The sequence below is a fragment of the Rhinoderma darwinii genome, chromosome 1, assembly GCF_050947455.1.
Source record: "Rhinoderma darwinii isolate aRhiDar2 chromosome 1, aRhiDar2.hap1, whole genome shotgun sequence".
Classification (NCBI taxonomy): Eukaryota; Metazoa; Chordata; class Amphibia; order Anura; family Rhinodermatidae; genus Rhinoderma; species Rhinoderma darwinii.
In genome coordinates, this window is record NC_134687.1 from 31,806,789 (window position 1) to 31,820,735 (window position 13,947).

General features: G+C 43.0%; 1 protein-coding gene across 2 annotated transcripts in view; it reads right to left on the reverse strand.

Moving 5' to 3' along the window:
- Nucleotides 1-13,947, reverse strand: part of ZFYVE28 (zinc finger FYVE-type containing 28) — a 193,105-nt gene that overhangs the window by 96,745 nt on the left and 82,413 nt on the right. For both annotated transcript variants that reach the window (XM_075857121.1, XM_075857113.1), the window contains exon 2: nucleotides 245-385. In XM_075857121.1, coding sequence (XP_075713236.1) covers nucleotides 245-385 — 141 coding nt within the window. The remainder of the gene's footprint in view (nucleotides 1-244; nucleotides 386-13,947) is intronic.

Genomic DNA, 13,947 nt, shown 5'->3' on the forward strand with positions numbered 1-13,947 from the left:
CAGAGAATCCCTTTAACTGGGATGTCCAGGACTTTTAATTGATAGATTATCCTTAAAGTATTGCAGCTCTGTTCAATTGAATGGGCTGAGCTACAGTACCAGACACCGCCACACCCATATGTACAGCGCTGTTCCTGTATAAATAAACCATGAAAGGGCCGCAGCTCTACCCTTTATTCCACAGTTCGCCATATTAGCATGGGACAAATTATGACAAAGGATGCAAAAACAAATTTAAACGCACCTGACAGGAACGAAACTGGTTAACAAGCAGCGTACACCTCTGAGGATCCTTCCTTCCATCCAGGCTGTCCAGTTCAGCAGCCACTTGGTTGAGCTCTTCGTCTGCATAGTAGAATTGAGCAAGAAGCTGCGGATCAGACCTCTAGAACAAAGCAAATAATAAAAATGAGCAATATAGAAAAAGTAAGGATTTGTCAATACGGTCATAATCAGCTATCATAGTTCAGAAAAAAAAATAAAAAATAAAATGGGACATACCCCTAAAACAACAATAGGAAGGGAGAGGATGCAGCCATTAGCTCTGGTAACTACACGTCCACTACCTTGCCCAGGCATAAAAAAATAGGGAGGATTTGCCAGAACACACGTAGCAAAAGAAATAGTTATATAAATCGTGCCAAATTGTGCGCTGCATGCTGGAAAGACAAAAATACAGGTGTAAGGCACAGGAGAGGCTATAGACCAGGGGTCTCAAACTCAGCCGGGTAAGTGGGCCGCATATAGATAAAATGGGAAGTGGACGGGCCGCATTACTTTCAAATTTGATACAATACAAAATTATTGTTAATCAATTAGTTATTTGAACTACTATAACACTATATTACTAGAATAATAATACTACATTACTATAATAATAGCGCTAGGTTTAAAATTTGAGATATTTCTCCACGTGCTTATTTCAACAATCCAGCTTTCCAGTTTAAGTGTCGCTAAATGCAGTCCGGCGGCTCAGTTAGCACACATGTCAAGATTGGGCAGCCCCTTTGTGGATGCTGCCGCAGTGCCCTCTGTGGATAATGCAACACACCCCTAGACAAGGCCACAGTGCCCTCGGTAGACAAGGCCACAGTGCCCTCGGTAGACAAGGCCACAGTGCCCTCGGTAGACAAGGCCACAGTGCCCTCGGTAGACAAGGCCACAGTGCCCTCGGTAGACAAGGCCACAGTGCCCTCGGTAGACAAGGCCACAGTGCCCTCGGTAGACAAGGCCACAGTGCCCTCGGTAGATAATGCAACACACCCCTAGATAATGCCAGTGTCCTCTTCAGATACTGTCACACACCCACTTGTAGGAGGCTGCCCCAGTGCCCTCTGTAGAGGCTGCCCCAGTGCCCTCTGTAGAGGCTGCCCCAGTGCCCTCTGTAGAGGCTGCCCCAGTGCCCTCTGTAGAGGCTGCCCCAGTGCCCTCTGTAGAGGCTGCCCCAGTGCCCTCTGTAGAGGCTGCCCCAGTGCCCTCTGTAGAGGCTGCCCCAGTGCCCTCTGTAGAGGCTGCCCCAGTGCCCTCTGTAGAGGCTGCCCCAGTGCCCTCTGTAGAGGCTGCCCCAGTGCCCTCTGTAGAGGCTGCCCCAGTGCCGTCAGGGGCTTGCACAGAGCTTGAGTCCCAGGCAGAGCGCTAGTAGGCTCTTCCTGGGACTCCAGCTGTGCTCCTGACATCACCGGGACTCCTGCTCTGGGGAAGCCCCTGACATCATTGTCGATGTATGGACAGCGATGTCAGAGGCTTCCCCAGAGTCCCGGAGCAGAGCCGATAATAGCGCTCTGCCCAGGACTCCGCTCTGGGGAAGACCCTGACACACTGTCCATATATGGGCAGCGATGTCAGGGAATTCCACAGAGTCCCGGAGCAGAGCCGACACCAGCGCTCTGCTCGGGACTCCGGCTCTGGGGAAGCCCCAGACATCGCTGTTCATATGTGGACAGCGATGTCAGGGAATTCCGGAGTCTCGGAGCAGAGCCGATACTAGCGGCTCTGTGTCCCGCGGGCCGCAGATGACAGCCCCAGGGGCTGCATTCGGCCCGCGGGCCGCGTGCTTGAGACCCCTGCTATAGACTGTGCCCTGTGCAGCAGCATGCATGTTACAGGCAGTGTGCAAACTCCAGCCCACAACACAGAGGAGGAGAGATGATTGGTAGAAAATAGCTTTACATCATCAACAGGAAGCAGCCTGGAGGAGATTCAGTGACCGAATATACAGGGATTTGTGGATTCTAGGATTGTTACTACGCAACAGCTAGGCACATTTTGCTTGAATATTTTATTATTTAGAAACTGTGAAAGTGAAGGGAGACCGGATTAAAAAGGGGAGAATTCAAAATTGGAAAATATGGTTTTCACTGGAGCTTCCAACTGGAAACAAAATCTATAATAATTGATTACACATATTTAGGTCTTTGGGACTAAAGATTGGATCAAAATTTGTCGTAACCGGCAAGGACTTTTTTTTAAATTTATTTTAGAATTTATTTTGTATAGACCTATCAGACACTGGCCACACATCTGCATCATTTCCCCCAATAAATAATGGAAGTGACGGATCCATCACATGACACCAACGGTGCCCGACGGAAGCCATTGACTTTAATGGGTTCCATTGGGTTTACATCATGGTGTCCGTCATTTTCCCAGACAAAATACCGCTGCATGCTGCTGTCTGATGCCATGTTCCCTGACTCCTCTATAAAAATGCCTAGTCATGTAATTGGATAAGTGGCTGCAAATGAACTCTGGACGTTCATCTGCCAGGGAAACAAAGAATTGGGCAGGTTAAAGTTAGATAAAATCGGCCGATCTTAGCCAGCCATAGACATCAACACCAGTTGCTCGGCTGTTTGGCTCTGCCCAGCCCTGGCCTAATATTTTAAGTGTAGATCTGCTTTGAACCTACAGAGCTTGCACAAAATAGATCATTGAATTAAATAGCAATTTCCCAAATTAAGAATATATCAGCACCGATTCCATTTTGGTTACAATGAATCCTATACAACGACATACAAATATATTGTAATTAAAGGGTTATTATTATTCACTAGTAAGATCAATGTAACCTATTTCACTATATTCCCAGCATCCCTCTGAACCCGAGCACATTTATTAGTCTCGGTGGAGTGAACCTGCACAATGTATCATGAGCTCCGATTTTTTATTTTTTTTTTGTACTCTCCCAAAAAATATTTTGCATGGTGTGCTTTTTGTAAAGCACAGGTTTATTTATTTGTAGCTCAGCCCGGCTGCCACAACACGGCGATAAAAGTGATTTACGCGCGGAGAAACAATCCACCTTCCATCTATCGCCGCTCATTCTTTTAATAAAATCTGAGCTGCCGGTTGTTCTTACTGCAGGGGACAGAATGGAAGTTCAGGGACATAAACTTACATGTGGAGGAGGCAAGGCTGGACGGTCTGAGATGCAGAAACATCAATCAGACATAACCAGGATTTGGTATCTAAAGGCGCATTTACAAATCCGTCAGATTCCAACGCTAACAAGCGAGCATGAAAAATAAATAAATCGCTTAGGGTATGTTCACACGATGAGAGGCATTTACATGTGAAAAGACAGACTGTTAACAGCTGCCTCGTTTCACTCGTAAATGCTCCTCCTCGCATCTTGCGAGGCGTCTGAGACGCTCGTAAATATTGAGCTGTGCTTCATTGAGTTCAATGAAGAACAGCTCAAATTACGTGGCAAAAAAGTGCCCTGCATATAATGTATATAAGTGTCCTGCATATAATGTATATAAGTGTCCCGCATATAATGTATAGAAGTGTCCCGCATATAATGTATAGAAGTGTCCTGCATATAATGTATAGAAGTGTCCTGCATATAATGTATAGAAGTGTCCCGCACATAATGTATATAAGTGTCCCGCATATAATGTATATAAGTGTCCCGCATATAATGTATATAAGTGTCATGCATATAATGTATATAAGTGTCATGCATATAATGTATATAAGTGTCCCGCATATAATGTATAGAAGTGTCCTGCATATAATGTATATAAGTGTCCTGCATATAATGTATATAAGTGTCCCGCACATAATGTATATAAGTGTCCCGCATATAATGTATATAAGTGTCCCGCATATAATGTATATAAGTGTCCCGCATATAATGTATATAAGTGTCCCGCATATAATGTATAGAAGTGTCCTGCATATAATGTATATAAGTGTCCCGCATATAATGTATATAAGTGTCCCGCATATAATGTATATAAGTGTCCTGCATATAATGTATATAAGTGTCCTGCATATAATGTATATAAGTGTCCTGCATATAATGTATATAAGTGTCCTGCACTTCTTTTGACGAGGCAGTCCATTTACGCGTCGTCGTTTGACAGCTGTCAAACGACGACGCGTAAATTACAGGTCGTCTGCATAGTACGTCGGCAAACCCATTCAAATGAATGGGCAGATATTTGCCGACGTATTGTAGCCCTATTTTCAGGCGTAAAACGAGGCATAATACGCCTCGTTTACGCCTGAAAATAGGTCGTGTGAACCCAGCCTTACTATAAATAGGTGTAATGACTGAACTACCATTTGATCGTGAAAATAGTGGACGCTAACTTTAAATAATTGCAGATCGTTTTGACATTGTGGTATGTAAACATGAATCGTTTGATTGACAGCCGACATTAAACATTGGCGAACACATCACGACTTAACCATTATTAAAACTATAACGTGTGTAAATACTTTTCTGTATTCGCTATCCCAATGCTTACAGCGATCATTTGTGAATACGAATATCTGCTCATAAAAATGGACCTTAATGTTGGTCACAAGGAGAACTTGACAGACAATTATTAAAACCCAATTTTATTTATGTTGCTTATATTGCGCCAACTTATTCCGCAGCGCTGTACAGAAGTGGTCATCACTTATTGTCCTCAATGGGTCAGATATCGAATCCAGAACCCCAGAGCTGCAAGGCAATAATGCTAATCACTGAGCTACCGTGAAACTAAAATAATTGGGTAAAAATTATGGAAATTTGTGGTCGTAACAGACATAGATCGCCTAAAAAATTGTAACCCCTTTCCACATTTAGAAGTAGTATTGTGTTTTAACTTGTGTTCTTACCACAATAGGACTTAATGGTACGTCCATTGGAAGGCATGGGCGCAGGAGCTGTGCCTACGCCATCAGCAGCCACCATCATCATCAGTAATATACAGACGGCATCCTGCTACAACGGCCATAATTTCACCCGGAAAAAAAAGGGTCATCCGCAATTTTAATTATTCATTATTTTACAGAAGCTATATACCACTTCTTCTCTAATAATAGTATAAAGACAGCAGAGGAAATCAGACTATTAATCATTTTTTTTAAAAGTAACGCATTGTTGATACTCCTGTTCGCTCGGCCCGATCGACAAATGTCAACAATGCATTAATTTCACAACATGGCAGCAAACGGACACGCTACAAGACTTCAGGACAGAAACAAACAGAGTATATGAAACTCATTGCATATAGCAACACAGACGTCTGGGTCGGAGATGTGTCATCCATCAGGTTTCCTTACAATGTAACCTGAGGACATTGCAGAACCGGTAGAAAAGTCACATGATGTGTCAACAGGACTTGAGAGCGATCACAGGGGCAAAACACTCGTCAAGCTAATAACAAAACACTGAGAAAAGCAACACATTCAATGTAGGAAAATGACCAAACATGATAACGAAGAGCAGGTAAATAAATTGTTGCTGATAAATTTCATTATACAATATAAAAGGTTAGTGCTTTGTTTTTCTGACACACAGACCTAAACATAAAATAATAAAATTCTGTCTGGCAGTAGCCACCACTAGGGGGGCCTCACTGTACTACATATTAGAATCCAAATGCAGTAAGCTCCTATGCGCCCCTTAGTGGTGGCTGCTAATTTAATGCATTCATGTAACATGCTGATCATTCTTGCTCATCAAGACCTTCAGAGGGGCTTCAAGCAAAGAAAATTGCCATGTAGGCCTAACATTTGTAAGAATATTATTATATTGGATTGTTTTTTATTCCTGCTACCTCTGAGAGACATGCAGTCATTTACTTATTGTTTAAGGAGTGATCCTGAGGTTCTTGTGAGGTCACAAAAGGAGTGTTCAAAGTTTTTGCGATCATTAGAATCTCAGGAGGCGTAATTTTACGGTCCAGATATGCGGATTCAATAATACTGGTAAATTTTTGTGGATCCGGAGCCCTGGTGAAACACTGATGCACAACTAAGGTCTGATGGACTGCAACGGACCCGTAACTTTGTGATTTCCTGCTAAAGAGAGAAGCATGGAGGAGACAAGTTGTTTTTACCTTATGGCCAGCATTACATGGCCAGTTTGTCAGGTATTACGGTCACTAATATGGGTCAATAATAGGACTACAATATATGCACAATTACTATTGTGTGATTGCTGCGGCTTGTACTATTATACATGCGTTTTAGGTTATTATATATTCACTCTGGCTGGAGTTCGTATATACCATTAACAATTGGAGTTTCCCTGTACGAAAATGAGACACGTGACCCCGGAGTGCGGCATAAAATCTCATGTGAGCAAGTTTCCCGTGGATCAATTTCAGTGTAAACCCACATTACAATGCGAAATCTAGAGATCTGTGCTAGACTAGCCGGGGCCAGTGTTTCAAAAGCTGCCACCTTGTGGAGTTTTCTCATGCAACGGTATAGTGTGTGTGAACGGTAAAAGCAGATCCGGTAAATGTCAACAAAAAGGGTCAGAGGAGGAGGTCAAGAATTGTTCTGATTAACAGGTGGTTCAGTCAAGCATATTGCAGCTAAATACAAAACTGGTGCCCAACTACAGTGTCCAAACGCATAACTTGTCATTCCTTAGCATGGATCGACCAGAACAACAGATGACTAGTTTGAATGCCATTGTAGTCAGGGAAATAGAACGGGAAGATTACGGTGGGGGGGGGGGGGGGAGAGCAAAAATTGGATCACTGAGTAGTGGAAAAACATAGCCTGATCAGATGAATCCAGATCTGTTGCATCATGCTGATAGCAGGGCCGCAACATCCATGAGGAGAGATGAGCATCTCACCACCCCCTCCTGCACTATAATTGTACCTGGGTCTAAAAGTACGCAGATACAATTACATGAATAAGCACCGTTCAAATAGGTAAGGAGCGCGATGAGGCACCACCTACCGGGGGCACTACATGTGAGGCACCACCTACCGGGGGCACTACATGTGAGGCACCACCTACCGGGGGCACTACATGTGAGGCACCACCTACCGGGGGGCACTACATGTGAGGCACCACCTACCGGGGGCATTACATGTGAGGCACCACCTACCGGGGGCACTACTTGTGAGGCACCACCTACCGGGGGCACTATCTATGGGAGCCTCTATAGGGGGCACTATGATGTTGGGCAATGTGTGTGGGGGGCAGTGTATGGTGCAATTAGAATCAGGTACACAGTGTATGGTTCCATTATAATTAGCAGTGTATGGAGCCTTTATATTTAGGAGCGTAGTGTTTGGCACCATGACAATTTTATCTTCGTGTACAGGTGCAGAAGTGTTTGAAAAGTGAGAAGCTGAAGACATCTGAGCGGAAAACGGGTTGCGGCCGGGAATAGTCATCATAGACGCCTGGACTGGGTGGAGAAGAAAAGGTAAAAAGAACAACTAGACTCTGGCTCTCTCACCCCCCACCCCCATTTGTGCCGGATGGTGGTATAGAAGGCTTTTGTGCTTTCATTTCAGGGCTTCGCCTAAGACACTAAGCCCGAACAGCAACAAAGCGGCTGAGCGCTCACACGAGCGCTTCTGCCGCTTCGTTTTAGTGATTGGAGGGGGGTCTCCGTGCTCGGACCCTACCAATCAAAACGTCTGACATGTCACTATGACATGTCAGTAGTTTGTCAAACGTTTAGTTACCCTTTAATAGTCCATTTTCTATATACACACACACTTTTTTCTAGCTCACATGTTCCGCTAGAATGTAATGCTTTTTTTTTCTTTAAAATGGCATTCTTTATGGCTGTACTAGGCTTGCATTTGTATCATAACTTTGCTAAATGCACAGGACATCTCTGCTTTTTTTTATCTTTTGAAAAAAGCAAAAATAGTATTAATAAAGTTTTGAGGTTTTGAGGTTCTCGTGATACCGCAAACGAGGGAAGTTTGTCCCTGTTACAGGAAAACTATGTAAAAAAACGACATGTCGTCATAGCTTTAGGTGAATATTTTGTCCTCTTACAGCAAAAAAAAAACCAAAACAACGTGTCGATAAATGTAAAGTACTGCACCTAGGACGCAATAATAGTATTAATGCTTATACAATAAGTGGAATAAACCTGGGGATAACGGAGCAAGAGAAAGAACTGGGTATTTTGTTTACAAATAAGCGAAGCAGCAGTACTCAATGTCAAGCAGCAGCTGCAAAAGCAAATAGGATATTAGAGTGTATAAAAAGAAAGAAAACCCCGCGATTCAAATGTATTACCCCTCTATAAATCCCTTGTAAGACCAGATCTTGAATATGGAATTCAGTTTTGGGCTCCACATTGTAAAAAGGATAAGGGAGAACTGGAGAGGTTACAAAAGGCGGGTAACTAGATTATTTAATAGGATGGGAGGTGTTTCTTACAATGAAATGCTAGAAAAATTGAGCTCGTTCAGCTTGGAAAAAAACACACCTTAGGTCCTTTTCACACGGTGGGATTTTTGCGCCGGAATCCACCACTAAATTCCGCCTCCCATTCATTTCAATAAGTTGGCAGCTTCTTTTTCGCGCTAGCTAACTTTTTCAGCTAGCGGAAAAAATAAGCGTCCTGCTCAATCTTTGGGCGGATTCCGCCTGAAGCTCCCACTAGAGTCAATGTGGGAAGAATCTTCCTGCCGACGGCAGGAATAATTCTGTGGCGGATTTTGCGGCGGGACTCTCCACGCAGTGTCTGCTGTGTGAACAGGGCCTTAGAGGTGATCTTATTAACATGTATAAATATATGTGTGGTCAATACAAAGAACTAGCACATAATCTGTTCCTTCCAAGGACTCTACAAAGGACCAGGAGACATTCATTGCGTATGGAAGAAAGTCGTTTCAGACCTCAATATAGGAAAGGGATCTTTACAGTTAGAGTGGTCAAACTATGGAATATCCTACCCCAAATAGTAGTGATGGCAGATACTATGACAGCATTTAAAAAAAAGCGAGATGAATATTTACTGACAAATGGCATTGAGGGTTATAAATAATCAAGCAATGAATAATGGGTAATTGAATGAGAAAGATTGGACTTGATGGACCGCTGTCTTTTTTTCAACCTATTTAACTATCTAAACAAATATAAAACAATGTTAATAATACGGTCTATGGTCACCATTTTCTATGTAGTAGCAACGTATTAGCACTAAGAAAGACGGATCCTTCAGATTTTATCACACTATAGCACCATTAACTAGTCAACTGCGATTATATTATATATCGGCCCAATATATAGCACTATGTAACGAAAATTATAATCGGTATAAACCATATTACAGTATCTGCTGAGCAAACAATATGGCTGCACTAATGCTGGTAAATGATGCATCAGAGAAATAATGATCTGCGCAGGCGTTCACATGTATATAGGATTACCCTACAATAAAACACGACACTCACGAGATTTCCTGGGAAGTCACCATCCGCTAAATAAAAAAAACCTCAGATTTTCTAGCTGCACAATAAAACATGAAATAGGTATATGGTATTATATATGCTGTGCATCCTCTGCAGACAAACCCTATATATTTTTTATCAGCTTTGAGCATCATAAATATAAAAGGTGTAATTAGTTCAGTAAAAACTAGGGAGACGTGAGGAACGACTCAAGACCCGCCTGAAAGTAAACATCTGGATAATTGAACTGAAGGACAAGCAAAAAAAATATATAAATGTACAAGCATAGTGATAAAACACATTTACTACCACCCTGGAGGACTATTGATCCTACAAAAATACAAAACAGGGCTACAAGAAGCTATACAAGACCAGCAATATAAACATCAAAGAGCCATAATAGCCTTCCAGCAACAGCGGATAGCCCCAAATAATCCTTTAAATCCAACGTACGACCGGCCGATCTCATACTGGCCAATAGTCACAATTTTCGGAGGACAGTCCTGCAAACTGGGCCACAAAAGATGGTGGGTTATAGACTTCAATTAAAAAGGGGCATTTCTGCACATTTAGGACATATTCTCGGCTAGAACAAGACAGGGATTAACAGGATTCGCTATATGGGATTCAAATGTGTAAAAGGTATCAGTGGCCAAATGGTTATTCGTCCATCAGGGATGAGCCTGATAGACCTGAGCCATCACCCTCACTTCTAACCTAGGTGGTTACTTATTACTCGATTTTTAAACGAGCAGAAAAACAAAAAGAACGCTGGGTAGTTCAATGGTGACATCAGTGAGAGGGGAAGTAGCTAGCTTCTCCCTCAATTTGGACTTTAAGAGAATCAAAATAGCTGTCAGTCTAGGACAGTAAGAAAGGAAGTAGCTAGCTTCTCCTCACTGTTGGATTTTAATGGAAAAAATATAGAAGGCAGAGTGGGACAGTGAAGGTGGAAGTAGCTAGCTGCTCCTCCCATTTGGTTTTCAACAGAAAATCAATATAGCTGGAAGCATGGGACATAAATACAAAAAACAAATATAAATGTGTATTTTTTTTTTCATAAACCAATGCAGCATAGACTGAAAATTTGTCTCTGAATCTCTAAGAATTTGCTGTATTATCTGTATTTAGTGAAATATTCTAGGTATTTATTTGCCATTTAAAAACTTTCTTTAAAGCTGGGAATACTTCTGTATGGTTCAGAACATTCACAGACCGTATGGAATATGACTTATCCCACACACAGGAAACCAAACAATCCAAACCGTTCCATTCACATTGCATCACCTCTAAGGGTTCTAAAGAGCCTATTGTAGCCGGGGATAAATCATTCATAAATTGACAGAAGTGCAAATCCCGAAGTCGAGCAAGAGCCATACAGGACACAATTGTACTTCACATTATCAAGGATAATTTATTCTGCATTGCTGAATATTTTACACAGCGACTTGTAGGGTGGAAACCAGGGCAGCAAACAGACTGTTGTTTCCCTACTCCTGTGTTGCTGTACGATGCGAAGCTGCTCAGACCGCTTGATGGATTTACAACTCAAATTATCCCAATTTCTGTAACTTGAGAAAATTACAGATGGATTGAGCTGATAATTGCATATTGTACAGTCAACCATCATTCTGGAAGAACCCATCTTGTACTGGTCCTGGTGAATTGATGATGCTCCTTATTTGTTGAGGTACCGTAGTTGTCCAAGAGGAGAAAAAACAAAAGGGTATGCTTTTTTTCCCCCAAAAACAGCGCTACTCTCGTCCATTAGTTGTGCCTGGTAATACTATACAGCCCTGTTAAAATGGGGATGAGCAGCAATACCAAACATAGCCAAAGGACAAGAGTGGTACTGTTTTTTTAAAGAAGGAGAAAAAAAAAAAGCAGACCCTTTTTTGTAATCCTGGGCAACCCTTTTTGAGGGACCGTGATCCGGAATGTTCTGGCGCTCTGGGAGCTGTGGTGTCCCATTGCTTGGGTGACGCCATAACTCCCTTCTATGCACTGCTCAGCTGTAGGATCGAGGTTTAGCCGCAGTGGGATGACGTCATAGGCTAAAACTGAACGGTCCCCGCAATTTCTAGCTTGATTCTCCTGGTGGTAAGTACGGAGGCTTAGAGAAAATGCGACCTCTCCCAGGTCACTGTTCAAAACCTTCTGCTAGTTCTTTAGAAGCCGTCACAGACTTGTTGACAGGGCGCAGTGCTCCTGAGAGTGACATCATAATAGTGCTGCCCCCTACTGGAGCGAAGGCGAAGCTCAGGAAAAAAAACTGACAATTAGAGATGGAGCCTGGAAAAGGGAAAAGCTGTTAAAAATATACCTGATACAGGTATAGTGTCCAGGAATACGGTTATCAAATACTGAATATTCACCTGGAAATCGTGCTAATACTTGCAATTACTCTATGTATTTGACATAAACAAATGTGATTCCCCATTACAAGCGGCGATGCTTGTAATGTCCCTCTGGATATTCATCAATATCGTCGTCTGTGATTTAAACATCTAGAAGTATTTAAAAAAATAAAGAAATGTAATTTCTGCTCATGAACAGAAGAACTCCGAACTAAAACCAACCTGAATCTATAGGCTGTAAAAGACAATGCAGTCGAGTAATTGACACGCTTGAAAAATTTCTAGAAACAAAAATCTATCTGTAGATTAAAACTTCATTTACATGTAGTGTATGGGAGAACAAACCAGATCGATTGTCCCCCTACAGTTTTCCCCAATGATCGGCAGCACGACCCCAGTTTTCACGGGAATATGTGGCGCCGATGGCAATTTTAACTGTTGAATAAACTATGCATTTGCTCATTTGTCGATTTTGACCTTTCCAACGGGCAGATGATTAAGAATGAGCGCACAGTTCCCCCGATTATCGGTCTGTGTAAACAGTCTTAAAAGGGGTTGTACCAGAACCAAAAATTATAACCTATCCACAGGATAGGTGATCATTTTCTGTTCACTTCGGACCCCACTGCTGGAACCCCACGTATAGCGAGAACGGAGGGCCTGAACCCCGTTGTCCCTCCTCACTGCATTGGAGTGGTGGTCAAGCACACGCCCTGCCGCTCCATTCAAAGTCTATGGGAACAACAAACCTTAAATGGAGCGGCGGGCGCATGCTCGACAGCCACCTCAAACTAGCTCCTTTACACTGTTGGGCCTGCAGAGAGCACGATCTCGGGTTTTGCGAACCCGGTTCTCACGATCTGTGTGGGTACAATCGGTGGGTCCTCCGGCGATCAGAGATTTATCCGCTATCCAGTGGAAAGGTGATAATTGTCCTTTCTGGTAATAACTGCTCTGTGGCTTGAAAAAACAAGTGGGTTGTAGATCAAGTGGAGTTCCAAAAACCGGAGTTGAAAAGAGGAGTTAAAGCCCCAGTAAGTGCTCTTCTACTTCTTTTTCTTTTTGATTAACAATTGTTCTCAGTTTTTTTTTGTAACTTGGATAATGGATAGCAAGATTGGAGGTTTTCTTCAGTGCACAGTTTGCCATATGTATGCACGACTTGAGCCGGAGTTCCAGGGTGAATATCTCTGTGGCAGATGTGAGCATGTTGTTCACCTGGAAGCTCGTATTAGAGATCTGGAGGAGCAAAATGAAACACTGAGGATAGACAATCTTGAGCTGAGCTTGCTGCTCACGGAGCATGCAGTTAGTGGGTTAGAACTGGAGGGTGAAGACATGGGTGAGCAGGATCAGGTAAGTAGCTGGGTTAATGTAGTTAGGGGCAGTAGAAAGGGGTCAAAGAAAAGGAAGGCCGATCCGGTTTCTGACATTCCAGGCAAAATTGCCAAGTTGGGTGATGATGCGAGGGTGTCCGTCTCAGAAATGGCAGCCCTAGTGGATACTGATCTCCCTAACAGCCGGGAGAACACCCCAGCTTGTAGTCAGCGGGATGGTAATGCAGGTAAGCCAAGACAATTGATAGTCGTAGGGGATTCTATAATCAGGAAGACGGATAGAATAATTTGTCGCCAAGACCACCTCAACCGAATGGTTTGCTGTCTCCCTGGTGCCAGGGTTCGGCAAGTGGTGGAACGGGTGGACAAATTGCTGGGAGGGGCTGGTGATGATCCAGCTGTCGTGGTCCATGTCGGTACCAACGACAGAATAAATGGTAGGTGGAGGAGCCTTAAGAATAATTTTAAAGAACTAGGCTACAAGCTGAAGGGAATGACCTCCAAAGTAGTATTCTCAGGAATACTGCCTGTGCCATGCGCATCTCAGGAAAGACAGTGGGAGCTCAGGGGGTTAAATGCATGGCT